This window comes from Antechinus flavipes, chromosome 6 (assembly GCF_016432865.1).
Source record: "Antechinus flavipes isolate AdamAnt ecotype Samford, QLD, Australia chromosome 6, AdamAnt_v2, whole genome shotgun sequence".
Classification (NCBI taxonomy): Eukaryota; Metazoa; Chordata; class Mammalia; order Dasyuromorphia; family Dasyuridae; genus Antechinus; species Antechinus flavipes.
Window position 1 is genome coordinate 189,642,046 of NC_067403.1, and position 27,548 is coordinate 189,669,593.

Below are 27,548 nucleotides of genomic sequence, written 5' to 3' on the forward strand. Positions count from 1 at the left end.
AACTGAAGCTATGGACTAAGACATCCCAAGTTAGAACGTTCTGGCAGTACCGCATTCTTTCAGAATCATAGAAACAACTGAGTTAGAAGATTTTTTTTTCATATAAAAAATTACCAGATGCTTCCTCCCTACCCCTAGTGTCTGCTTTCCAGAAACATTATCACCTACATGAAGCCTTTCCCAATCCCAAAGCTTCTATGGTCTTCTTCCTCCAAATTACCTTTTGCAAGTTTTGTAAATATAGATGCTATCTTGTTTCCCAGGATAGAATATAAGAGCTTTGAAGACAAAGATTCTTTTGTTCTTTGTGTATCTCTAGCTCCTACAACAGGACTTGGCACATAGGGAGTGCTTAATTAATACTTATTGATTAAATGATTCAATGCCTCTCTTCCAGGCTCCTTTCCAAGAATAGTCTCACTATGTCCTGAGATAGCTATATCCTACCATGGGACAGAGTTCCAGGTTTCTCTTCTTCAACAAACTTTGTGCCCTGAGGTTTCTCAACATGCCCTGGGTCATTGAATTTTCCACAAAAAGTTGAAGGGTCTCTTCAGTGCTTCCTTTTATTTGCTTAGTAGATATTTTGGAGAGGTTTATCTCAAGCACCAAAGTAATGGTTATAGTTTTAAAAGCAGAGACTCTCTTTGGAGGATCTGGTAAGGAGTTAGAATTTCACTGTTGCATCCATTATCTTTCAGAGATGGGGTAGACAGGAATCAAAATGCTTCCGATTTACCGAAAGAGAAGATTTGTTTAGCACAAAGACATTGTGGGGATGAGAAGACTTTAAGTATATCTCATAAGCCAGAGTGATGGAAATTAATTCATGGCCTTTCCTAGTTCTTGGCTTCTTTTTCATATTTAACAAAAACAACCACTGAGAAACCCCCAATGGAGAGCAAGTTGGCTTAATAAACCACATTGTGCTTACCAACTAAGCTAAAAATGGCATTTGGACCATGTGTTGTGTATTTTAGAAATTCTATTGTGATCTGGTTACAGCTGTTCAACTTCTTAAAATGAAATCAGATTGATGATAGCTAAAGATCACCTTTTAAAGAACAGTAAGGTTTTAGAGGAGAAAATCACAAGCCATTCCACTATTTTTGCCAAGAAAACCCCCTGGATAGCATGGTCCACAGGATCACAAGTTGTTGACATGATTTTTAAAAATAACAATAATCGTGACTGGTTTAGGAAAGTGATAATAGCTATCTCTTTAGAACATACTCTATTAGATCATGGAAAATGCTTTAGAATAAAGCATATGGCATGTTAAAACTGGAAGAGATGTTGGAACATATAGCATGGAATACTAGAGTTAGAAAGGGTATTTGATATTGAATATTGAAATGGATTTCTTAAATAGCTGGAAGAAAACTTAGAAAATGGACTATAAAATGTCAGTGCAAGAAGGGATACTAGAACCCAGAGCTTCCTTCAAACTTGATTGTTTATTCTCCTCTCTTTTGCTTTATTCATGCTCATTCCCTTAAGAATATCCCTTCTTGGGGACAGCTAGATGGCACATTGGATAGAGCACTAGCCCTGAAGTCAGGACAGCCAGAGTTCAAATCAGACTAACTGTGTGACTCTGGGTAAGTTACTTAACCCCAATTCCCTTGAAAAAATAATCATTCTTATACCTTCTTCTTTCAGCAGTTCTTTCAAGCACTATCCATTCTTCAAAATCTGGCTTTCCTGCAGCCTTTGAGGGCACATTTCATACCTTGTCTATGAAGACTTCCCTGACTCCTTCTAAGCATGTGGATGCCTCCTTTCTCTGGCCTCCATAGCATTATTGAGTCATCAAGTTTAGCATCTGTTTTTTTTTTCATTATTTCAAGCATTTTCTTCTTGTCTTTGCTATCACTATTATGCAGGCTGTAAGTTCCTTGAGGACTTATACTTCTATATCCCTCAGGCTCAATAATTATGTATTGATTAACTCACCCTTAATAAAATCATTCCAAGGACTTTAATGCTTGATTGATATAAAATTAGACTCTAGCTAATAATGTTTGCCCATTTTTATAACACACTTTGTGGTTCACAAAAACCCTACCTTCAATCCACCGTTGGGTATGATCAACATAGAGACTGTTATGCCCATTTCACAGATAAAGATACTAAAGTTGCCAGAAGTAAAACAAGATTTCCTATAAATCATTGGAGGATAGAAAATGGTATGGAACAGCATTGGAATCAGTAAGAGTCAGTTTTAATTCTGTTTTAGGCAGAATCACTAGCTATGTGGAATTAACTATGTGGACCCAAGTAAAGAATATTGAATCTAGAATCCAAAAATCTGGCATTCAAATCTCTCCTGATGCTTATTACCTGTTTGATTTTAGGGAAATCACTTCACCTCCCTTGTTCTCAGGTTTCTTATCTGTAAAAGGAAAGAGAGTACTATGACTCCTCTGGTCCTGTTCAGTTCTAAGTGATTAATTCTTTAATCACTAATCTTTCTAAGACCCTGTTTTTTCATCCGAAAAGTAAATATAATAATCATACCTGCTTTATAATGTTATTGTGATGATCAAATGATATAATTTATATAAGAGAATTTATAAATTTTGAAATGCTTTATAAATGCTGTTGATAAAATTGATGATTGGCAGTAGAAGTAGCAGAAGTGATGGTGGTTGTGGAAGTGATAGTGATAGTAGTGGTGCAGTAATGATAGTGGCAGTAGTAATAGTTGGGATGGTGGTAGTAGTAGTAGTGGAAATGGGGGAAGGAGGCGAGGCAGGTGTCAAGGTGTGTGTGGAGGGGCAATATTCAATATAGCATCCAGCAAATGATTTTATTTTCTGTGTGAATGACATATTTTCTGTGTGAATGGCCAGAGTCCCATAATATGTGATCCAAAGTAGTAGTAGTAGTAGTAGTGGTGGTGGTGGTGGTGGTGGTGGTGGTGCCATTACCACTATTACTATACCACCATTACCACTATTACTACCAGTAGTACTCATAAATCACAAAGACTTGAATTCTTCTTTATCTGTGAAACCTCTTCTATAAAATAAGAGGCAGGGCTAATCACTAATTTTATTCCCCAGCTCTAAGAGGAAAGGGAAGAGAATAAGTTTTTAAATAGTGTCTCCTCTGTGTCAGATACTGTACTACTTTATAAATATGATTTCATTTTATCCTCATAACAATTGAGTGTGATGATTGCTTTATTTACTCCCCATTTTGCAAATTAAGGCAAACAGATAAGTGACTTGCCCAGAATTATACAACTAATAAATGTCTGAGTGCAGATCTGAACTCAGATATTCCTGACTACAGATTTGACATTATACTCACTCTGCTATCAGCTACTCAGTGTTTTACCTGAATTCAGATGTAGGTTTTGCTTCATATAATCTCAGGAAAGTCATTTGTCATCTCTGATTCTGTTTCTTCATAAATAAGATGATTTCTAAGGTACTTTTTTTCATTCTGAATCTAAAATTCAATACTCTGATGACTGGCTTAGGGTCACAATGTAAGTGTTTCATCTGGGATTGAACCTGAGTCATCTGACTCTGACCATTCTCCTTCCCAATATACTACACTGCTACTCTCTCTTTCTCAGGCATCAGCTGAATTCTAGTTATGCTGCCAAATCGTCCAGTATTTCATTCATCACAGTAACTGAGAACATGGAAATTGGCAGTAAAGAAAAAACTTACAATGGACCAAAAAAAAAAAAAAAGAGCTAATATTGTCTCAGCCCAGGACAGATGTTCTTCTGCCTAATTATAAAATCCATTTAAACAAAATTCACAAAACATAACAACTTTATTATTACCAAGATGTGTTTTGCACTCATAACTTAAAGAGCTTGTCTTTAAAAGGAAAGGCTATAAAATTGTTTAATTACTTGATTTTAAAACCAGCCAAGCAGAAATTATGTGTCTTTGGTGTGTATTTTCTAAGTGGTTGTCCAAACTGGCTTGGGAAGATTTCACTATATTTGATATGTAGTCAGATTCTTCCCATAAGAGCTACTCACAGAACCAAAGTGAACTTTGGTGACCTCTCTCTTTCATTTCCAACATGGTCCAAATTTTCATTAGCTCATTGTTATTACCAAAATGTATTGAACAGCTACTTTTTAGAAGACCCTCTGTTTTTTACTTATATGTAAAAGATTATTTTTTTTAATTTTTAAATCACATATAAATGAAAATTGCTTTTCATTTAAAAAAAAAATAAGTTCCCAATTCTCTCTCTCCCGGTCCTCAATAAGGTAAGCAATTTGATCCAGATTATACATAATGCTATCATGTAAAATATTTCCTTATTAACCATATTGCAAAAGAAAATGCAGACCAAAAAATAAAAAAATAATAGAATTACAAAAGTATATCTCCATATACTTTCACTCTCTGTTTGAGTCCAGCTCTAGTGGATACGAAGAGTGTAAAGGAATATCCGAAGATGGAAGATATGTTTTGCAGTCTCCATTTATTAATCTGAGGGCTAGGATTTGTATCCATTTTAGGCTAGTGTTACATTATTACTAGGTAACTTCAGATGACATTATACACTTTCCAGAGTTAATGCACATTCCATACTTTGACATCTCAGTATCCACCTTAGCTAGCAATATCAAGGTACTTATCAACACAGAGTTGTAGATATCCTAATTGTGATGCTTATCAATACCAACAGAATAGTTGTCATGTTTATCAATACCAAAGTACTTGTTGAAACAGAATAGTAAATAGCAGAAATTATTATACTAGTGTGTTTACCTCAAATATGTTTTAATTCATTGTTAAGGGGTAAATAGCATAGTTAAATGCCTTGTTCCTGTCTCATGCATTCTCCATCAAGATTATACTAAATTTAATCAAGTATGTCATTACAATTCATTGTCACAAAGAGAGGGAGATGGTGAACCAATCAAGTTATATCTGGACTGGACTCTTGCTGTTTATGGACTTATTCAACACTGTCCCTCTACAATACTCTGTCAATTCTATCTTTGGAAGTGGATTTTTCATCATAAATTGTTTGGAATTGCTAAGAGAATAGCTAAGAGTCCCTCAGTTTCAGAAAGGTATAAGGAAAGGCCTTGTCCTTGTATATTCTTGTTCCTGAGGAAGGACCAATAGCAATAGCAATAAATAAAATCTGACTTTAATATTGTACTTTGAAATGATGAAGGCTACTCTTTTTTATTACAGTGAATCTGTAAAGAAGGGAAGACAGCCATCATCCCCATTTTACAGAAAGAAATAAAGGTTCACCGAGATTAACTGACTCATCCAACATCACGTAGCTAATTTAGTTTAGAATCAATCCAGGTTTTCTGACTACAAATTTGTAAGAAGTAGAACTGCCTCAAATTCTTAGCAATACATGTGGTCTAGACCTTTAAAATATATGTATAAAGAGATATATGCATACATAAAAACATACATGTATAGTCGTCTAAGTGTTCTTACATGTCGGCATACATGGACATATATATTATAACTAAGATTTAACACACAGAACTTTATGGTTTACAAAGCATTTTACATGTATTATTACACTCAATCTTCATAAAAGTCTTACAAGGTATAGTAGATACTCTCATATAGATAAAGATAATGAGACTGAGAAGGAGATGGGAAAATTGTTCTAAAGTTGCTCTCTAGTAAGTTTCTGAAGTTGGATTTGAATGCCACTCTTTCTGGTATTAAGTGCAATACCTAATATTACCCGCCTCTTAGATGATATTTCATATCATTTCATTTATGTGTGGATTTATATACATAAATGTGTGCATGTATGTATATATCTATAAACATAAAGATGGATAGATGTATGCCTTTGGCATTAGAAGACCTGGTTTTGAGCCACACTTCTGGCATATACGGCTCATGTGGCCACAATTAATAAATCACTTAAACTCTCAGGGCCCTATAACAATCACAAATTACAGAGACATTGCTGACCTGCATCATGGGAAGAAATTTCTACACATAGAAGTAATCATAGGTCTACTACATGTTGCTTCTTTTTCTTACACAGTGGTGGAAAGGTGAGTGGGCTGCAGCTAGAAGAGAGAGAAATTTCATCAGCATTTCATGAATAGTCAGAAAAAGAGAGAACCTAACTGAGCAATGAGGACTACCAGGTGGACAATATACATCCTACACTAATTACAAAATATCAAAGGTCTCTGAGTAAGATTTTTCAGCACCTCACATATATTCTTTGGAAAATTTACTTTAAAATGTGGGCAAATCAGTCAGGGTAAGAACTTTCATTGATGCTGATCTGCCCTGGTAGCTATAGTATCCACATAAATGTAATATTGCAATATATAAACATGCTCCCTCTCCTCTGAGTCTCTGTCTTTATCTCTGTCTCTCTGTCTTTGTCTCTCTCTTTCCTTCCCTCCCTTCCTCCCTCTCCCCCTTTTTCCTTCCTCCTCCTATCTCATATCCTCTTTCCTTCCTCTTTCTCCTTTCTTTTCCCTTCTTCTCCCTTCTCTCTCCCCCTTTCTCTCCTCTCTCCTACCTTCTCTCTTCCCCTACTATTCCCCCCTCTCTCCTATCTCCTCTCTCTCCTCCTCTCATTTCTCCCCTTCTCCCTCTCTGTCTCTCTTTATCTCTTTCTTCCTTCCTCCCTCCTCTCTCTGTCTTGTCTCACTGTCTCCATCTATGTCTCTCTCATTTAGAAAAATCTTCTTAATTTTTGTTCTTCTCCTGGTTTCCATGTATTGTGTCCCCATCAGAAATATCTATGGCAACTCTGACACAATTTTGAATTTCTCATCTGCCTCTGGAACAGCTTAGAATGTGGCAGGATATTGCAATCAATTTCTCTGCACTGAAGTTGTCCTTCCCTCTGACAGTCAGGATGTCTAGCCATAGAACAAACCTTTAAATATTCATCTTGCAAGAGCCACCCTTCCTCCTAATTGCTATTAATTGTTTTATTTAATTAATTCTTCTCTAAAAATATAAAAGATTTGCTGGGCCTTGACTGAAAGAAAATTGATTAGATTTTTCTTCTATTCAAGGAGTCCAGTGATTTTTAAGTGAATTGATTTTTGTGGGTGTTTTATACAGAGATAAAAGGCAACTGATATTGCTGGGTAGTATAGTGGATAGAGTGCTGTGACCGAAGTCATAAAGGACTGAGTTCAAATTTGACCTGACATACGAGCTGTGTGACCCTGGGCAAGTCATCCAGTTTCGCTTCTACTCAGTTTTTTCCTCCGTAAAATTGGAGTAAAAATAGTACCTACCTCCCAGGATTGTTGTGAGAAGAAAGTAAGATAATATTCTTAAAGTTCTATCAAAAAAGAACATAACCCTTGTTCCAGTAGAGGATAGATACGCTTGTTTCCAGCCAGTTGGAAGAGCAAAGGGAATTTTTCAGTGACCTGCAGAAGTGTGCTTGTGTGCCTTTAGTGGCAAACAATTGCTCCATATGCACAAAGTACTGATTATTCTCCCTCCTAGCACAGAAGGTGAAAGAGTTGGGGAATGCCTCTCTATTCTCTAGATTTTGAAAGAGGAAAATCAAGGTAAAAATCAAAGAAAAAGAGGGATGCTAAGAACCTGATGGGTATCCCTAGAAATATCCCTTCAAGCACTGATGTTCAAAAGCAACTTACAGCTTTAACATTGTATAACCATGTAGTTTAAGGAAGATTTTTTTAAAGCAATGATTAAATTATACCCTAGATGTGGATGCTTATTCTTCCTCTCAGTAGGGCCAGCCCAAATTGGAAAGTTCACATCATTTTGGCTGAGCAAGAGTCCCTGATGGTAGGCACTGAAGGAAACTCATCTAATTATAATTTGCCAGCACGTTCTAAAGAATGCAGAAGCATTTTCTCAAGCAAACAAATTATTTGAATTCTCCATGCAAGTGTAAACAGGTCCCTACTCAATGAATGGGCTTATTGTTCATCCATGATGCAAAAACTTTAAATGATGCAGGATTTTTAAATATTAAGCATCTCCATCATAGAAAAGTGTTGGTGTTTACAATGGGAAGCTGAAAATAAATTGGTGACTGAATGAAACATTTTTTTTAAAAAAATTACAACTTTGCTTTGGCCCACTTCACAAATATTTGGAAAGGAAAATAATCTGCAGTTGTTTAAGAAAACTGTATTCCTTATTCTTGAGACTTCCAAAGCTGGGGAAGAGGAAAGAGAATGGACAGGGAAAGAAAAATGAGAGGAATAACAAGAAGGAAGAGGAAGAAGAAGAGAGAGAGGAGAGGGGAAGAAAAACAAAGAGGAGGAGAGGAAAGAAGGGGAGGAAGAAGGAAAAAAAGAAGAAGAAGAAGAAGAAGAAGAGGAGGAGGACTATCAACAGTGAACCAATGCAATGGATGACTATTATGACTTTTTTAATGCACAGAAGAAAATGAAAGAAGCACCGATAAGGACAGTTCAAAAACTGCCACAAAGGATTTATCATATACTTTTTTAAAAATAAGCAGTGTGAAATAGAGATTAAGGATTTCAAATAGAATCATATTTTGTGTTCTACTGTATTCATTCACATAAAATGGTTTTAGCTTAACTTAAGTTCATAATAAAAAGTAAAATAAAACATTGTTTTTCTTTTAGAAAATCAGAAATATGCAGCTAATGTTTAGAAAGAACCCTGAACTTGGATCTGCAAGTCATAAATTCAAGTGTTAGCTCTGCTGCATAATAGCTGTGTAGTCTGTCACTTAACCTCTGTGGGACTTAGTTACTTTATATACTAACCTAGAAAAATAATACTTGTATTATTGACCTTCGGGGGGAAAAAGCAAGAAAGATTGGGGAGAGATTTTAACCAAGTTTTTATAGACCAAAAAGAACTATTAAAATGTGAATTTTTGTGACATTTACATTACCTATTTTAACTGTTTGTTATGTGGATCAAATAAAATGATCTATAAAAGTCACTGTAATCATAAAACATCATATAAAGTAAGTTGTAGCTGTTATTCAATTCGGTAAACAATCAGTGCAGGGTAAATCCAGGGCCCTGTCCTTGGTGCTAGACATAAAAAAGGAAAAAAATCAAAGTGACTATCCTCTAAAAGTTTATAAACTGCTGAGAAGAGATTAAATTAATATCTGAGGATAACTCACATAGCATTTTAAAACTTAGAACATAATTTTTTTTGCAATAATTCATTAAGGTAGACAGTACAGAATAGGCATACATTTCCCTGTCGTGTAGGTGAAAAAGCTGAGGCTCAGAGAAAATAAACTGACTTTAAATAAACTGACTTTTAAGTATCAGAAAGGATTCACAAAAAGAGTTGTAATTAGGCAAAAGATTCAAATAAAAGTCTCATGGAATCTGATGAGGCAGTAATGACATTACTATATACTTGTGTACTTCATGTCAAGAAGATAATTTCATAATCTGTTGCTGACTAAAACCATGGTTTTTTTTTTTTTTGTTGTTGTTTTAAAGATGACATCCTGATTATATACAACAATTAGTAAAACTGTGGTGATGTGGGAAGAGTACTAGATTTGGAGCCAAAGGAATCCATCCAATAGGTTCTTCTTCTTATGAATTGTGTGACTTTGAATGTCAGCTAACTTCTCTCTAACTCTGTAATGTGGGAGTTGAATCATATGTTCTCTAAGATCCATTATAGCTCTAAATCTATGAATGTGTACGTTTTTACCTACCACCAAATTAACTGTTCCAAATGCAGCTGTCACTAGGAGAACATAGTTTAGCATCATCTGCAATGTAGTATTGAATAAAAATTCTATTAAAACCTTTTCCCTGTAAAGTTAGAGAGAAAAGCATCTACAGAGAATTAAGGTCATCAATAATCACTGGTGAGTCCTTGTTTTGCAAGTGTTGTAAGTGATCTTATATCCTCATTAATAAATCAAATCTGTACAATAGTGGGAAAGGTTTGTTTTTATAGATTGTGAAAAATGTTTGACTTATTTAGTTAGTATTGATCAAACAAGAGTTTTACAACTCAGCCTCTTGAATATAGGAAAGAAGCATGGCTCCCCATTTAATTTACAAATAGGTTCCAGAATGTTAAATAATAGTTCGGCAGCAGTCAGTAAAGTAGTTAAAGCCATATTGAATCTTTCTACATTTTTACAGAAATTTCTGTAATTTACTTGGGGAATGCTTTATTAAATGTTATTAAATTTAACATTATTAAATGTTTAAAAGGCTTCTAGAGAATCCTTGTTTTCGATAAGAGGGTAAAGAAACTGTTTTCTGTTTGGGAACTCTCTCAATGAGAAATTCATGGGTTCATATACTTCAAAGTTAGAATGGATCTATTGATCTTTTCCAAGCCTCTTCTTTGAGTTGAAATTAGTTGCCCAAAAATCACATCGGTGCTAAAATTCAAGCCCTTTTCTTTGATGCCAAAACAATTGCTCTTTTGGTTAAATCATTCTACCTCTCTTTCAAGCCAAATTCTGATTGAATCTTCTCAGAATACTCTGCGGCCAGTTATCTTGATCAGTATTTGTGGTCAGTTTGGAAAATCTTTTTTCTATTGCCTTTCATAAACTGTCATGAGCAAGAAGATTCAAATTCAAGGCCTCTATCCTTCCAGCAATACAGAAGGCAACACTTATTTGCCATGGCTTTCTCAGCCTGTTATAGCACAATGCCTTCCTGTGAGTAGTAGTTTAATGAATTGTTGAATTGAATTGTTGAAAAGCCTCCAATGGTCCTATGTCACCCTTCCTTTTTCATCTGAAATTATACTGTTGGCTTTTATCAGGAATTGAATTAGTATTCACTTGAGTTAGGCTAGTATCCACTTTCATTGGAATGAAAGTGCCTAAAAGATATGCCAATTATCTCTCAACTATCAGGGTCAAAGAGGTAAAATCACTTGCTCAAGGATTTGGGTCCAGATCTTCTGACCATCTAGAGCCTTTTGTCATTCTGTTCCCCATGCCCCATTGTCTATAATAATGCTTGCTGAGGCAGTATATTGGTTTGTAATCATTAACCTTTTGTTAATTTCTCTTTGTAGAATACATTATCAGAATTAATATTTATTGGGTTATTACTATATGCCAGACATAGTGCAAGCTATAGCAGTTCAAATATTTTTTAATGTCTAGTCACTGACCTTTGGGAACTTAAAATATAGAAAGGAAAGGGAACACATATGGGGGAGAGGTGACCAGAAAAGGCAGTTCTGTTTTCCTGAAAAGTGTTATGTAGGGCCAATTCAGGTTTGGTGTGAAGAATGCTGGTCCAAATAGGGGGGAGCAGGTCAGTGGTTGCAAACAGATGGTGAAATGATCTAGTTAGAAGGCTAGATGGCTAAATCAAAGGAATGAAGGAAAGAAGAAATGAAGTAAATGAAAGAGGGAAGAAGGAAAGAAGGGGAAAAAGGGAAGGGAGAAAGGAAGAGAGGGAGAAAGAAAAGAAGGAAGGGAATGAGGGAGGAAAGAAGGAAGGAAGAAAAGAAGGAAGGGTGAGAGGAGGGAAGGAAGGAAGAAATAGAAGGTGGGAGGGAAGGAAGGAGGAAGAGAAAATACACCTTTATGAGTCTGACAAATATCCTAGGAGTTGAGTTGTTTTTTGTTTTTTGTTTTTTTTTTTTGTATTTGGAGAAACTGAATAAACAAAAATTAAATAATTTTCCCAGTGTCACACAAATAGTGAATAGCTGAGGCAAGATCTGAACTCAGTTTTTTTTTTTTCTGACTTTAGGTCCAATACTATCTTTTGTACCATCCACCTTTCTCTCTTGCTATGGAATGGGATGGGATAGGATGAAAAACTTCCATGTTCTGGTTTTCCTTGCTAGGAATTTGTTAATTCTCTAAATTTAAGCTATTTATTTAGCTAAATATGAATGGAAAACATCATTCTAGAAGCAATATACTTTGTCCAAAACCGATGAAGTGTAAAATAAAAAAAGATTTTTTTTCCCCTTAACATTGTCATTCTAAGTTGCAATAAATTAGTGAGAATTGGGTAAATTAGCATGCCACCATGGATGCACCTTTGTTATTAAACCATGACACATACATACATATATATATGATTAAATGATAAGGAATTCCCTTCTTCCACTTTTTTAAACCTTAATTTAGATGATCCCCTAAAATTTTAATTAGCTTTTAATTATAAGAATGAGGCTTTTGCTTGCTCTTGACCCCAACAGATCATAGGAGGACAAAATGTCCTCCAAAATGAAGTAAGATAACAAGTAAGATTCAGTTTATAAACATTAATTTTGTGCACATTTTTTCCAGACATATTTTTGTTTATTTTTCAAGTAGAGAATGTCTGACCTGACAATCAAAGGCCATTAAAAAGGTACAATTACAAAGTGAAAGCCTGCATAACTCTGAGTCATCTCTGAATATCTCTACATGATATACGTACAAGCAACAGTGAGAGGTTGGGTGAGAAAGCTATTTTTATCATTCATGACTAATACCATTTTCTCCAACACTTTCAGGGCTGGATTCTAATTTGGAGATGGGGGAGGGGGAGGGGAGTGCTGCTGTGTTTATCTTTCCCAATTCTTTCTCTGAGGGCCTCTACTACTTTCATCTATATAGCTATTCACATCTGTATGACTGATAATAGAGTATTAAAGAGGTAAATCTAGAGTATATGAATGCCCCCGCCCCAATCACACTCATACAAAAATTAATACTTTTTAGTGCTTAGCTCACTAAAGGGCAGACTAAAATAATCCTTTTCTTTCTGAAGTGTTTTTGAATGAAACCCAAGAGCTATTAAACATTTAATTACGATCTTCTTGGTGATATCTAGAAATAGTGAGTTTTTTTTTCCTTATTTCTTTTTTTGTGTGTGTGTGTTAGTTTCTTACCATGGCATGGAGCTGGCCCTGAGTTCTTGACATCAGAAGACAAATTGATAGACTCCCTCATGCTAGAAAGTTTTTGACTAGGGACTGATTGAGATTCTGCATTCACTAACTATGGACCATTCTTTCACTTCCTGAGTTTCTAAAGGTTCTGCTGTTAACTAGAACTGTTTTTATTTTTTTATATGCTCAGTGCTAAGCATTAAGCCTTCAAATAGCTTACAATATTACAAGCTAACACAAGAAGATTGTATATATGAGCAAGATATGTATAGGGTAAATTGTAGGTAATCTCAGAGGGTAGGCACTAACATTAAGACTGACTAGGAAAGATTTCTGGCAGAAGATGAGATTTTAACTTAGATTCAAAGTGGCCCAAAAAATTAGAATATGAGATGAGGAGGAAGCACTCTAGACATGGAGGACAGCCAGTGAGAATGCCTGAAGTTGAGAGATAGAGTAGCTTGTATAATGACTACTAAAGAAGCCATGGTCATCACAAAAAAATCACCATTCAGGGCAATACCTGGCCTATATCTTTCCTTTTTTTCCCCTTATAATCTGTTTATCTCATGACAGAACCCATGCCATTAGGGAATATATGTCATAACATGTTATTAGATTTTAAGGCTAGATCTTTCACGTCATACTCATTTGAATAACCTTCATTCTTATCCTATTCCTATCACATTGCTGTTATTAAGTCATTTTTCAATTGCATGTGGCTCTTTGTGACTCTATTTGGGATTTTCTTGGCAAAGATACTGGAGTGGTTTGCCATTTTCTTCTCAAGTTCATTTTACAGATGAGGAAACTGAGACAAACAGGGTTAAGATATGGGAGGGGTTTGCCATTTCCTTTTCCCAGTTCATTTGACAGATGAGGAAACTGAGGCAAATAGAATTAAGTGATTTACCCAAAGTCCCACAACATATTTGAACTCAATTCTTCCTGACTCCAGACCCAGCACTCCATATACTATACCTGGTACATAGTAAGCACTTAATAAATTTATGTTAATTGAATTGTCCAAAGCAAACATCTGTTTATTTAGTGGAAAATTTTATTTCATCCATAACCTAAATCTGCTGGTCTTCTGTAGAGTGTTCTTTTGCTTTACTGAAATGCCTACCATCTTGTCTCAGGCCAACTCTGTTATTCCTTTCATGGTGGGATATGGCAGTAGGGAGATAGGAACATGGAGGGAGTGACATCCACATTTTGAGATAAACAAGACAGCCATCTTCAGGTGTTCAAGGTAATTGGATCCCATTTTAAAATGGATTCCCAAATTGTCATCAGTGAGGAGGTAGTACATATGAATGCTTTTTTGTGTACAGAACATGGGGGAAAGTTTAGCTCTCATTAGCCTCACACTCTGCAGGCAGTTGTATTAATAACTTAATTTGAGTGGGAGAAAAGGAAAATATGTGCACTGCAGGCACACCTCAGAGGCATCTCATTCTGTTCTTCCAGGAATCTTCTCAGGCTGTGTCTCATAATGGTACTTCCTCCTGGCAGGGGAGAGAGGACCTGTCACTGAGTACAAAGCTACCACTCAAGACTTACTGGGATTTAGAGCTAATTTAAAAACGGTAAACTCCTGTAGTTTTGTTCTGGGCTTAATGAATATCCCCTGAAAACCAGTTTTCATTTACTCTGGGCCCCCAAAATTAGAATCACTCTGGCATCAACCAGAAACATCCTTTATACATAAGCAGTGGAATTCACAGAATGAGGAGGAGAACATTGTTACCAGCCATATAGTGTTGTATATATATAATAGGTTAAATTTGAATTAAAAATAAATTTTAAAATAGCTAGCATTTATAGAGAGCTGTCAATTTTCAAAGCACAGGCCATTATTATTTCATCTTTATACAGTCCTGGTAAGGGTTATTAGTGTCACTGTTTTCAGATGAGAAAATCAAGGCTTATGAAATGATTTTCTCAGTTTCACAAAGCTAAGAGTGAGAGGCAAAATTCTCATTCAGGTTTTCCTTAGCTCTTATTCCAGAGTTTTATGAATTGTACCATCTAGCTTCCTTTAATAGCATGCAAAATCCTAGAATGGAAGGGATTTCATTGACCATCTGATCTAACCCATATTTGAATTCCATCTATACATTTTGTGGAGACACTCTTCTGTCTCTGCAGACTCTAGAATTCTCCTCCCTGTGAAAAGCCCCAATCCTATGATGGTCCATTTTGACAGCTTTCACTGTTAAGAAATCCCATATTCTCTACCTTGCCTCATCTTCCACAGAACAAAAATCAGGCCTCTTTGCAACTTATAACCATAGTTTCTAGTTCTGCCCTCTAGGGAAAGACAGAATTAACTAACCAGTCAGAATAGTTTTAGTGTGATAATGAGGTCTGACAGAATTTTTTTTTCCTTTTCTTGTTTATATATCCAAAGTTCCTTCAAATAATTTACATATATTGTAGTTTCAGTTCCCTCATTCTGTTCATGTCTCTTCAGAGATGCCCCATTTTTGAATGGTCATGCTAAAACCTTGACCCCCAAAATGGAAACAATAACAGTGCACATGATGTCTGTGGGGCACAGACTTCCATGACTGTTATATGCTTTGATCCTCACATGAATCATTGTTTTTATCTTTTAGTCACTTATATATAATTTCCTAATGCAGTTGTTTATGAGAAGAATACATACTGCATGACTGTTGTGTTTCCATACACAGCAATTTTTGATTGCATTAAGAGAGGCATTATATCTGGAATGAGGAAGGTGTTAGGGCAGCTGTATTCTGGTCAGACCATATTTGAAATAGTATGGTACCATTCTGAAAAGAAAATTGACAAATTAGAGGCCGTCCAGGAAAGAATAACTAGTAAGGAAAAGGGATTAAAGATCATGCTATACATTAATTGGTTTTAAAAGCTTGGAATGTTTACAGGAAAGAAGACTTGGGAATATAATAAAGGTTCTCTTGAAATGTTTGAAGACTATTATGCATAAGAGAGATTAGTATTGTTTTCTGTGACCACAGAGGCAGACTATGGACTGATGATGGGTAGTTACAGAATAGCAGATTCCAGGTTAATTAAAGGAAACCAAAGGCTGTGCTATCAAAAAAGCAGAGTGGGCTATCTTGAGAGATAGTAAGTTTTCCATCATTGAATCTTAATTTTTATCCTTTGTTCTTCAAAGGTACCAATGATATCATATTAAAGGATATGATACCTCAAGTAGAAAGAGAGACCACATGTATTTAGGGAAGGAGGAAGGAAAAAGGAGAAAGAGAAATAGCAATATTCTACAACTTGAAATAGGTGGTTAGATTCTCAAGGGGCAGCTATTCCTCCTCACATATTGTTGTTCATCCTTCATTCTCCAAAAGGACCAATAACATAACAGGATGCAATCTTGACTAGTGAACAAATTAGGTTTAAGATAAACAGAGTTGCTCAAAGTCATTAGCCTCACTACATCCTTCAGAATAACTGGAGTTTAGTAAGAAGACAAGAGTCTTCTGATGGCTCAGATCATTGGAAATATTCAAGAAAAGCTGAATACCCTCTGCCAGATGTGCTTTAAAGGGAATTCCTATCTAAAAATTGGTCAAATGAATAACTTGGGTCCTTTTCAACTTTAGAATTCCAAAACTCTAAAATATCAAACTCGATTGATGAAAACAGGAATAGAATGTTCTCTAAAACCTTAATTTGTCTCACCATAAATACTCAGGATATCATAGTAAAACTGTTCTACCTTTGTGAGAACCCATACAGAATATTACCTTAGGAAAGATGTTGATAGAATAGAATTTTCCATGAGATGGGAGAAAATAATTGAAAATTATTACAGCAGAGATCAAGTTCCAGAGAATGATAATTCTGTTCTTGTCTATATGACTTCAAATATATACCTACAAATATACACACATACATGTATATATGTGTATACATTTACACACATACACACACACACACACACACACACACACACACACACACACACACACTTTTCTCCTAAGGGTCAAGATAGATCTATATTTCAATCCATTTTCTGATACTTTATGGGTTTTGTGATTATGGGCAAGATACTTAACATCTTTGATCCTCATGTTCCTCATCTGTAAAATGGGAATCATCTTGGGTTTTTTCTGACCTTATAGAATTTTAATGACAATAAAATGAGATAATATATGCACAGCATTCTGAAAACCAGAAAGTCTTATCTAAATATCACTTGTCATCATCTTTAAGAAACTAAAAATATAATAAAGGGATATTCTTGGAGTCAGGAGTACTTATAATCAAGTCCTATATCTGACTGAGTGTGTGATAAGGGCTATGTCACTCAATTTGACATAACTTTTTATTACTATCAGTATAGAGAGGTTACCGAACTGAAATACTGGAGGATTTTTCCACTTACTAAATTCCTCACACAGCTCTGTCCCCTCCTGCTAGGTAACACAAGAGATAGAGAACTGGACCTGGAATCAGGAAGACCTGAGTTCAAATGTAGCCTCAAACACTAGCTATGTGATCCTGGGAAACTCACTTATCTGCTGTCTGCCTCAGTTTACTCAATTGTAAAATGGAGATAACAGCACCTATTTCCTAGGGTTGTTGTAAAGATCAAATGAAATAGTAACTATGAATCAATCACCACGTTAACTTGTACATAGTAAGCACTAGGTAAATATTAGCTATTATTGTTATTATTATTACTATTATTATTAATTGTGTGAGCCTGAACAAGTCACTTGACCACTATCTATACTAATATATTCAACTATAAAATGGGGAGCATAAGAGCACCTACCTCACAGAATTATTATGAAAATCAAATGAGATAATGTTTATGAAATGATTCACACAGTAACTGGTAGATAGAATCTTCATACATGTTTATTCTTTTCCTTTCTCTTTGCACAAATCATCCTCATTTTTATGATTTATTGCCTGGCTTTAGAGTTATATTTGAGGTAAACTGACAAAACTATAAGCTTTGCAAAGTATTTTCCACATACTTCCATGAAGTTGATAATCTAAGTATTTATTATTATTCCCATTTAACAGATACAGAAATCAAGACTCATCAACTTAATATTCCCAGTCACACAGATGAAACCAAGATCCCATTCCAGCTTCTCTAATACTATACACCCAGCTCAATTTGGAAGGGATTTTAACAGTGTGTCTTATTCAATTTGTTCATTTAAAGAGGAGAAAATTGAAAATTCTCTCTAGGAATGGAAGAAATTTGAACAAAGTCACACAAGTCACAATCACCAGAACTAGGAGCTTGAATCCAGTCCTCTTTGCTCCAAAATCCACTGCTGTGTCTGTCTACTACATTGCTTCTGCCTTAAAATTATTAAGACCAATGTGGCACATTGATAGATATCTCAGGTACCATTTGTGCATCTAAAGATAGAAGCCAGTATAAATATAATACTAAAAAAATGTTTAATCCAAATTTTGAAAAACAATCCTCAACTCATGTCCTCTGCAAGCCTTAATTAAAGCTTTGTTGTTTTAATGTTTATTCTTGTTGATATCTTTTCTTTCCCTTTATTTGTCCCACTTACAGTGATAAGTGGAAAAAATAGCCCAAGATTGTGATTACAAAGACTAGGACCAGAAAATTACCATTCATATCTGTCTGTATAGTGCAAAGAGAACTAAATTTGGAGTTAGAAAAGAGACCTGGATTTGAAGTCAGAAAATAGCACTTTGAATTCTGGTTCTCCAACTTGCTATGTGACAATGCTTAATTCATGCCCCCTCTTGCACTTCAGTTTCCCATTCAATAGGAGTAATAACATAAGTGGCATTAGATGATCTCTAAGGGTTCTTCTAACTCTAAATCACAAAACTTGGATGATTTCTAAAGTCCATTCCAAAAAGAATTTTTTTTATAATTCTAACAACAACCTGGGAGGTAAAAAAAGGAAAGGGAAAATTGTGTTTCCCAGGTTACTTAGAAAATAACCACTCTCCAATTCTAATTCTAAATAACTGAACTTCCTGCAAGGCACAAATATTCAACTTTAAGCTCTGTTTGATAATTAAAGCCAAGAGGTAGTCTGAGCTACTGTGATCAGGGAGGCTGATTTAATCGATATCATCGCAGTATTTCAAACTGGAGAAAAAGGTTTTATGATAGATGGGCTATTATGGAAGAGCAGGCCTATAAAGGTCTCATTTTGCAAGGTTAACTAAGAGATGACTCTCTGGACAACAGAACCCAGATTTCCATCCTTCACGGAGTGGAAGCAAAGTACTATGGCCAGATCTCCTGGCCGTGACTTGAAATGGGGAGATAAATTATCTTTTGTCTTGAGCAACCAAAATCATCTGAGGAATCAGTCTGGATGGACAATCTCATTTATCCAGATGCTCGGCGTCTTTTCTAAGGTGGGTTGGCTTCAGACAATGCCTTTGTGTTCATTGCAGGTTAATTAAAGAAAGAGGGGAAAGCTCATTAGGGTGTTCATTAGGATTAAATAATATATTGGATTGCCATTTGTTCATTTAAATTCATTGGATTCACATCACCCAGAGAATGATACTCTCACACATTCAATTTCCTTTCAAAAGAATTTCACTTTTTCTGGTAAGTATTCTAGAGAGCACTATGGTTGTAAAAGAGAACAAAAGGAGGGAATGTCACACTGATATATTTTTTTTTAAATCCCTTTTCCCCTACGTCCACATTTAAAATTTTGAGTTTTTGTAGCTAGCTGTCTGAGCATGAATAACTTCTTTCCTCCTCCCATAAGATGGAGGTCATACTTCAATCAGTGATATTCACATCTGTGGAAGATTAACAGCTTCTTTTTTGGGGGGGTGGGGGGATGGGGGTGGGGACAGAGTACTACTCTTGCCTCTTACTAGCTGCATGACCCTGGGCAAGTCACTTAACATTGTTTGCCTCATTTTCCTTATCTGTAAAATGAGCTGGAGAAGGAAATGGCAAACCATTCCAATAACTTTGCTAAATAAACAACAACAACAACAACAACAACAACAACAAAAATGTGTGGTCAGAAAGAGTCAGACATGACTGACATGCCTGAACAACAACACTTGCCTCATCTCCAGCACTATCTGCTTCCATAAGACTTAAAGATCCCAACACATTTCATTAGACATCAGTGTTTTGCTTTCCCCTACAAAACAATCTTATATTTGTGAATTTTCTTGGTATATGCAGATATACATGCATACTGAATCAAGCTCTTTGAGGGAAGAGATTATTTTGGAGGATAATCTATTTTTTGCATCTCTAGTGCTTATCAAAGTGCCTAGCAGATGCAATCTTAATAGATACTGCTTAATAGATGCTGCTAGGATGAAAGAGTTGGAGCTAGAAGATCCTTCTATTATATTCCTACTCTTTATTTTAGAGAGGCAGAAACAGAAGGCCAACCACATACAGCGATTTGACTAAAATCACATAGATATGAAATGAGAGAGTTGATTTGGATCCAGGTCATCTGTCTTCAAATCTGTTTTCTCCTTTGTAATATATTGATGATGACTTCCTACTCTCTATGGAACCTTTTCTCCCCAAATTGGACATCTTGGCCATTCATCTAACACTAGTCCACACTATGCCTTAGATCAACAATACTTGGTGGTAGCAGTTCGGAAAGGATCTGTAAGCTTTGATCTAAGCAGAATCACACTTAAAATAACAACTAAGACATACATGAAGAGCTCACATTTCACTATGGACTGAGTATAAGAGGGGTTTTCCTCATAACAGAGAGATGAAAAAGGTTGTATGTCTTTATTTATCTATCTTGATATATGATTTGTATTTATATATAGATACATAGATAGATATATCAGTCTTTCTCCCATGTTAAGGCAGTTAGATGTCACCATAGTGGATAGAGTATTGGGCCTGAGTAAGACTCTCATCTTCTGAATACAAATCTAGTCTCAGGCACTTATTAACTGTGTGACCCTGAGCAAGTCACTTAACCTAATTTACCTGAGTTTTCTCATGTGTAAAATGAGTAGGAGAAAGAAATTAACGTCTTTGCTAAGAACACCCAAATGGGATTGTGAAGAGTTGGACATGAATGGAACAAGTGAACAAAAACAAAAATATCCACTTTATGAGTGGACAAACTGAGTCTCAAAGAGGGGAAATAATGTGTTCAATATGCACAGTTAGTGGCAATAGAATTAATATTTGAAACCAGGATCTTTTGACTCTTTTGCTGAACCCTCTACATATCACAGGATCTCATTAGGTAGCTGATGAGAGCCTATGACAAATGCTTGAGGTAGAGTAGTCTGGACCAATTATCCTGATTTCTTTATATCCACCATCTTGTATAATATTATTTCCAATTTTTGGTTATTTTTGCAGGCTGGTTATCCTGCTTTAGACATAATCCTGTTCCTCAACACATCACGGGTCTGAGACTTCCTTAGTATCAAAAGGCCCTTTATCTACTTTTCTCCTCCAATGCAGGTAACAGCCTATCTCCAACTGGTAAAAAGCTGCTGATGTTCAGATTAGTGTTGGACTCATGATCACGGAGCTCATAATAATCAGAGGTGGTCTTTGAACAAACATCTTCCTGACTCCAGATCTGCTATAGTCTCTAATATGCACCATGTTACATCCACCTCACAATAACTTTTGTCAAAGGGGACTCACAGAATTAAATATGCCCATCCTCCCCCCAAAAAAAAAAAATCTGCCTCAATGCCTTTGTTGAAAAGTTGTTTGTATTAGTCTCTATTAGGAACACTTTATAGGGATCCAAGAAGATCAGGTTGGGGCAGAAGCAGAATGTAGAACGAGTTTAAATTGATCCTTCATTCTTATTCAGGGGATGCATAGGAATGTTTTAAGTAGAAGGTAAGAGCTGAAAATATGGGGCCAGAGCAATAGTATCTTGCAAAGTGTATAATTTCTTGAAGGTTTTTAGCTGATGCTATGGGTTGGAGAACAGACTAGAATGATCACAACTTTTATTATCTTATGTATACAGAGATTAGGAGGATCAAAAGCAGGGTATTGGAACAGTTTGGGTCTCAGACCAGTTATTTAAGAGACTTAGCCATGACAACGAATTCTTATAGTAGGATAAATATGGCAAACCGCACATGGGATAGGTGATTTAAAGTGTACCTAAGTTGAGGAAGATGATGAATACAACACAGTGGGAAGAATTCACCCAGGGAAGATCTCATAACTTCCTATTTTATCAGTTTTAACAATTAACTGCTCTTTTCTGCTTTGTCTGTTTTGTTAAAGACTGGTAAATTCAACAGCATGATGCAAAACTCTGGTCGTGATATCCTAATTACAGGTCTAAGAAGAAGATACTATATTCTCCCCTGAAAGCCATCCATCCTATTATTAACTACAGGATGTGTTCTTAACTTAAGGTACAGGAACAGTTTCTATTGAAAGATTTCAAAGGGCTCATGAAGTTGAATTAGAAAACAAAATACATTTTTACTTTTATTACTCTCTATGAAACTTCCTTCAATTATGAAGTTTTTTTTAAGAATTTTTTTTCTTAAAAGGGGTTTATAAGCTTAAACAGACTGGCAAAGGGTTCCACAATACAAAACGTAACCTTCAAGATCTTAGATAATGTAGGCTTATCAAGCACCATCATCAGCGGTGTTTACTGAAGAGTCTGAGTAATGGTCATTTCATTCAATCCTGCCACAGTTATATTTTAGGGGATAAGGTAATTAATTGCAAAGCAGAAAATAAGGAACTATCAGAACTGAAAATGACCATGAGACTATCTAGAAAAGAGGCCAATTGATCCCAGGTAAATATACTAATGAAGTAAGATTAAAGTGGGAAAGAGAAGTCTTAGACTGCAAAGGAAATTCAGAGATAGAACACTTTATTGGGGAGTAAGGTTACACTCTTTGTCACTAATTTCCTCTTTCTAGATCTAAGTTTGCTCATCTAAAAAAGGAAGGGATTAAATTATACAACATCAAAGATTCATTCCCTCTCTTATATCCTGCACTCAATGTTAGAAGGTCCCTTACAGCTCTGACATCCTGTGATTCTTCTTTTTGAGGTTGCTTTCAGCTCTGATATTCTATGTTTTACATTAGACCATTTCATGTTGTGTCACAGGTAAGATAGATGTAAAGAGTACATAGCACAACATGGTCAGAGGCAATTAGAACTGACCTGTAGCCATCAGTTTTTGAAGTCCTAGTCCATCTTATCCAAAAAAAAAGGGATACTTCCCAGGCACCCAGCCAGGATCTGATATTTCCCCCTCTTATAAGTAGATGGACCAGATTGTAAATTGTTTTAAAATTTTCTCTTTTCCTTTTACTTCTTTTTCATCATAATCATCAAACTCTGTCATATATTCAGATATTTCTTTCTATGGAATTCCCCTACTCTCCTCCACTTTTTTATTTTTAATTCCTTTTCTTCTACCTCTTCTTTGCTCCTTTAAAACTAGTTCTTTCTCTTGATAAGGCTACTTTTGTGTTTCAGATGTTTCCCTTTATAGGGGAACTTTTATATCCTTTCTTCCTCTCTACTTTATTACCCAAGGATGATTCCAGGTAGGACAATGGGAGAGCCTGTGAGGCATGGTGGAGAATACAGAAAGGAAAGCTGTAGAGGGAAGAACAGGGGACTTGAGGGTGAGTCCTAACTTCCTCTGTGATTGTGAGTGATGCAAATAATCTTATTGCACCTTTTTTCTTCATCTTTAAAATGGGAATAAAAATCCTTGGATTATTTGTTTCAAAAGATTATTTTGAGACAAATGATTTACAAAGGGTTCTCATAACCTTACCTTTTTTAAAAGTTTGTAGTAATTATAGGATTTACCATTGGAGGGGGCATTAATAATAATAAAATAATAAACTTTGTATATCACTGTAAGGTTTGAATTGAGCTTTCTAAATAAATTTGATCTTTACAACAACTTTTAGAGACAGGTGTTGTTATTATCCCCATTTCAGAGAATCTGTGCAAAGAGAGGATAAATGATCTGCACAGGATCATACAACTAGTATGTGGTTGAGGTAGCATTTGAACTCTAAACTCATTGATTGCAAGTCCCACATTCAATCCATTAAAACACATACCTGCCTCTAGAAGTCATCATCAATCCCTTCCTTTTCAAGATGACAGAAATGTGCTACACAATAGTAAAGTCCTTTGTCCAGGGTCAATGGGGTAGCAAATAGCATGTTGTTTTTTTTTTTTTTTTTTTAACTAAGAATTTCTGATTCTAATTCTCACCAACACTCCCAAGTGAGAACAATCTTGATTTGGGTGATTAGTTTTTTTTAACCAAATTCTCTTAGTTTGAGCTATTGAGTTCCTGAAGGAACCTGTTACTTATATGACTCAGTCTCCTAGTCCAGGTCATAGCAATCCATTGTCAGTGTCCTGGATTCTTCAACTTTGTGTGTGTGTGTGTGTAGAAAAGGACCTTTAGAAAAGCTCTTGGGAGGTCATATCTCCAAAGCTTGTAGTAGCATGGTAAAAGGGACAAAGCCTGTCCTAGACCTAGAGAAACATGGCTTCAAATTATTTATAGCCATATGACTATTTTTAATCAGTGATTTCACATGTGAGGAGCTTCCATTGAAAAATTTTAAGTATCAGTGCAGATATGTCTCTTTTCTATACCATAGAGTTAAGAGTTGCCTCAAACACTGAGGTTAAGTGATTTGTCCAGGATCACACAAGAAATGTGTTTCAACTAGGGTTTGAATCTAGGTCTTCTTAACTCTGAAGCCAAGTTTCTTATCTACTCTGTCATGCTTCCCTTATACTTATGAACATAGACAAAGCAACTAAGTGACACAATGCATAGAGTGCTGCACTTAGAGTCAGGTATACATCAGTTCAAATCTAGCCTCAGACACTTAGTAGCTGTGTGGCCTTTATCAAGTCACTTAACCTCTGTCTGCCTCAGTTTCCTCAATTGTAAAAAAAAGATAATAATAGCATTTATCTCCCAGAAATATTTTGATGACTAAATCAAATGTTTTCTTTGACCCAGAAGTGCCAGTACTGGGTCTGTATCTCAAAGTCAAAGAGAAGGGGAAAAGACCCATATGTGCAAAAATGTTTGTAGCAGCCCTTTTTGTGATAACAAAAAATTAGAAAATGAGTAGCTACCCATCATTTAGGGAATGGCTGAATAAACTGTGGCATATGAAGGTAATGTAATATTATCATTCTATTAAAAATGATGAACAAGTTGACTTTAGAAAAGCCTGGAAAGATTTACACAAACTGCTGCTGAGCAAAACAAGCAGAATCAGGAATACAATATCCACAGTAAAACTGTACAATGATCAACTATGAAAGATTTGGCTCTTCTCAGTGTCTCAGTGATCAAGGCAATTCCTGTCAACTTTAGATATAAAATGCAAAAAATAAATATGGTGTTTGTAAAGTGCTTGGAATCGTTCCTGTAACTTAAAAATTTTCTTAATATTTAAAAATATTATTAAAATATTTCTTTCTTCCCCTACCTCTCCTTCTTCTCTTACCCCCCCTCCTCCTCCTTCTCTTCCTTCATGAATACTTAAAGGTAATCTCACTTTCATCAATTGTAAAATATTGAGATAATGATGCCTATGATAATTACCTCATAGGGTTTTTATTAGGCTCAAATGAGCTAGTCTATTATAGCACTTTGCCAACTTGAATGTGTTCTAAAGCCCTCAGCCATTACAGCTTCTAATAACTTGCATCAATTTATCAATAGATTTGTGATTTCTCTATTGGGGTGTTCCGTCCCCTATCTGGATTGCAGATCTTCTCAAAATGGTCTTTAAAAGTTGGTACAACTGAACGAAATAATCACTCTTCATCCCCTAGTGGTCAGCTTTGTTCTTGTTAGCCTTCCTTAACATAACTAGGCTGGTCCTTGGGTGACAGAAACATAATCCACTGCTGGCCTGGTATTGGAAGCCTTCCCAGGAAATGCCAGGCCTTTGAAGATCTGAGACTTCCTCCCTGCCACAGGGAGGCATTGGGGAAATTTTAGGAAAGGGTACTAGGTTAGCTTTGAGGTCCTTCCAATCCAAAGAGTCTTTGAAAGAAATATGTAATTTTAATAGAATTTTGTTAGTGGTAGGATATGATAGTATATGCCAGAAAACCCTGTAATCAGGGAAGCTGAACCTGGCAGGTCTCTTGAACTCAAAAGTTCTAAAGCAGAGTAAGACTAAAGTTAATTGGGTGGCAGTCCAAAGTTCAGCACAGTTCTCTTTGGCTCCTTCGAATGGGAAGTCACCAGGATTCCCATAAAGGGCCAAACTAGCCTAGCTTGGGAACAAAGCAAGTCAAAGCTATAATGATTGGGGTGAAGGGGATGGTCGTATCTAGATTATGCAGTGGTTAGAGCACTGGACCTGGAGTCAGGAAAACCTGAATTCAAATACAAACTGTATGACATTAGATAAGTCATATAACTTCTATCCAACTTTCCTCATCTGTTAAATGAAGATAAGGATAAATTGTATTTGCCTGTGTTATTGTGAGGATCAAGTGGGATAACAATTGTAAGTGATTAGCAAACTGTTTGATACACTCTAAATGTTATACAATTGCTATTATACTTCCAAGCTGGACAATATGGAGACACAGTTTCAAAATAAAAAAGATTACTTTGTTACTAGAGGCAACACACTGTTACATAATTTAGACAATGTTGAATTACATTTACAGGGCACATGGATGCCAAAAGCAAGGGATGTCACTGTTTCAACTCAATAGGTTGGTTTTTGGTGTTGGTCTATCCATCTTCCTGTTTTAGTTTTTCAATGAATTAGTTAACTAATGAAAATTGGTGTGGTGTTAAACTTCCCAAACATACCGCTTATGTCTATTCTATGCTCCTTTCTACCATCTTGAAATAAAACGGTGGCCATCATGAGGTTTCAATATGCACTGTAATTTTCAACAGATTTCAGTAAAACTTAAAATAGGGGCAGAGGTTACAGAAAGAAGTAATCACACTGAGAAAGACTGACAGATCGTGGAATTGCTAGTGATGATTTGTCAACTCAATGTCCCTATAATTTGTCTCTCTGTTTCAGATAATTCTTGTAAGCTCTTCTCTTAATGACCGGGACCAGAGCCTTTTCCTGAGTACTGATGAGGGGGCCACCTTTCAGAAACAGCTCATCACATTCTTTGTCGAAACTCTGATTTTCCATCCCAAGGAGGAGGATAAAGTGGTTGCCTACACTAAGGAGAGCAAGGTAAAATTTAATGACCCCACGTGGTTCTAATCTACAGGGACTCTAATAAAAGTATTCCCTACCGGCACTGATGTGACTTACTCATTCTAATTAGCTTTCATCATATTTGATATCTTGGCTCCTGGGCAAAGAGATGGAGGCTGCTGTGGTTCATCTCATTTAATCCAGCTAAGGCTATTGTTTCAGCAACCTGTCTTTGGAGGAAAGAGATATAGAGGCAGGAGAGGGGAGGGATGACTGAAACAAATATATTAAATCTATTTTGTTTTGCCTATAACATCAGGCCCAAAGGAATTAAAACAATCCTGGGCATCTTCCAAAAGTAGCCACAGCTCACACATTCATTTGTAAGTGGAGTTATCCTAGGCAAGTCCAACAAAAGATGGGTTGCATTGCTTTATATTAAGGTCTCTGTCATAAGAAGTACTTAAGCAGGAGCAACAAAGTAGAGTCAAAACTATGATTGTCATAATATGGAAATATGTTTAAAAGAATTGTGCACA

At 35.8% G+C, this 27,548-nt stretch overlaps 1 protein-coding gene across 4 annotated transcripts in view; it reads left to right on the forward strand.

Annotated features, from left to right (window-relative positions):
• Positions 1–27,548, forward strand: part of SORCS2 (sortilin related VPS10 domain containing receptor 2) — a 1,241,960-nt gene that overhangs the window by 980,784 nt on the left and 233,628 nt on the right. For all 4 annotated transcript variants that reach the window (XM_051965561.1, XM_051965559.1, XM_051965560.1 and 1 more), the window contains exon 4: positions 26,881–27,045. In XM_051965561.1, the coding sequence (XP_051821521.1) occupies positions 26,881–27,045 (165 nt within the window). The remainder of the gene's footprint in view (positions 1–26,880; positions 27,046–27,548) is intronic.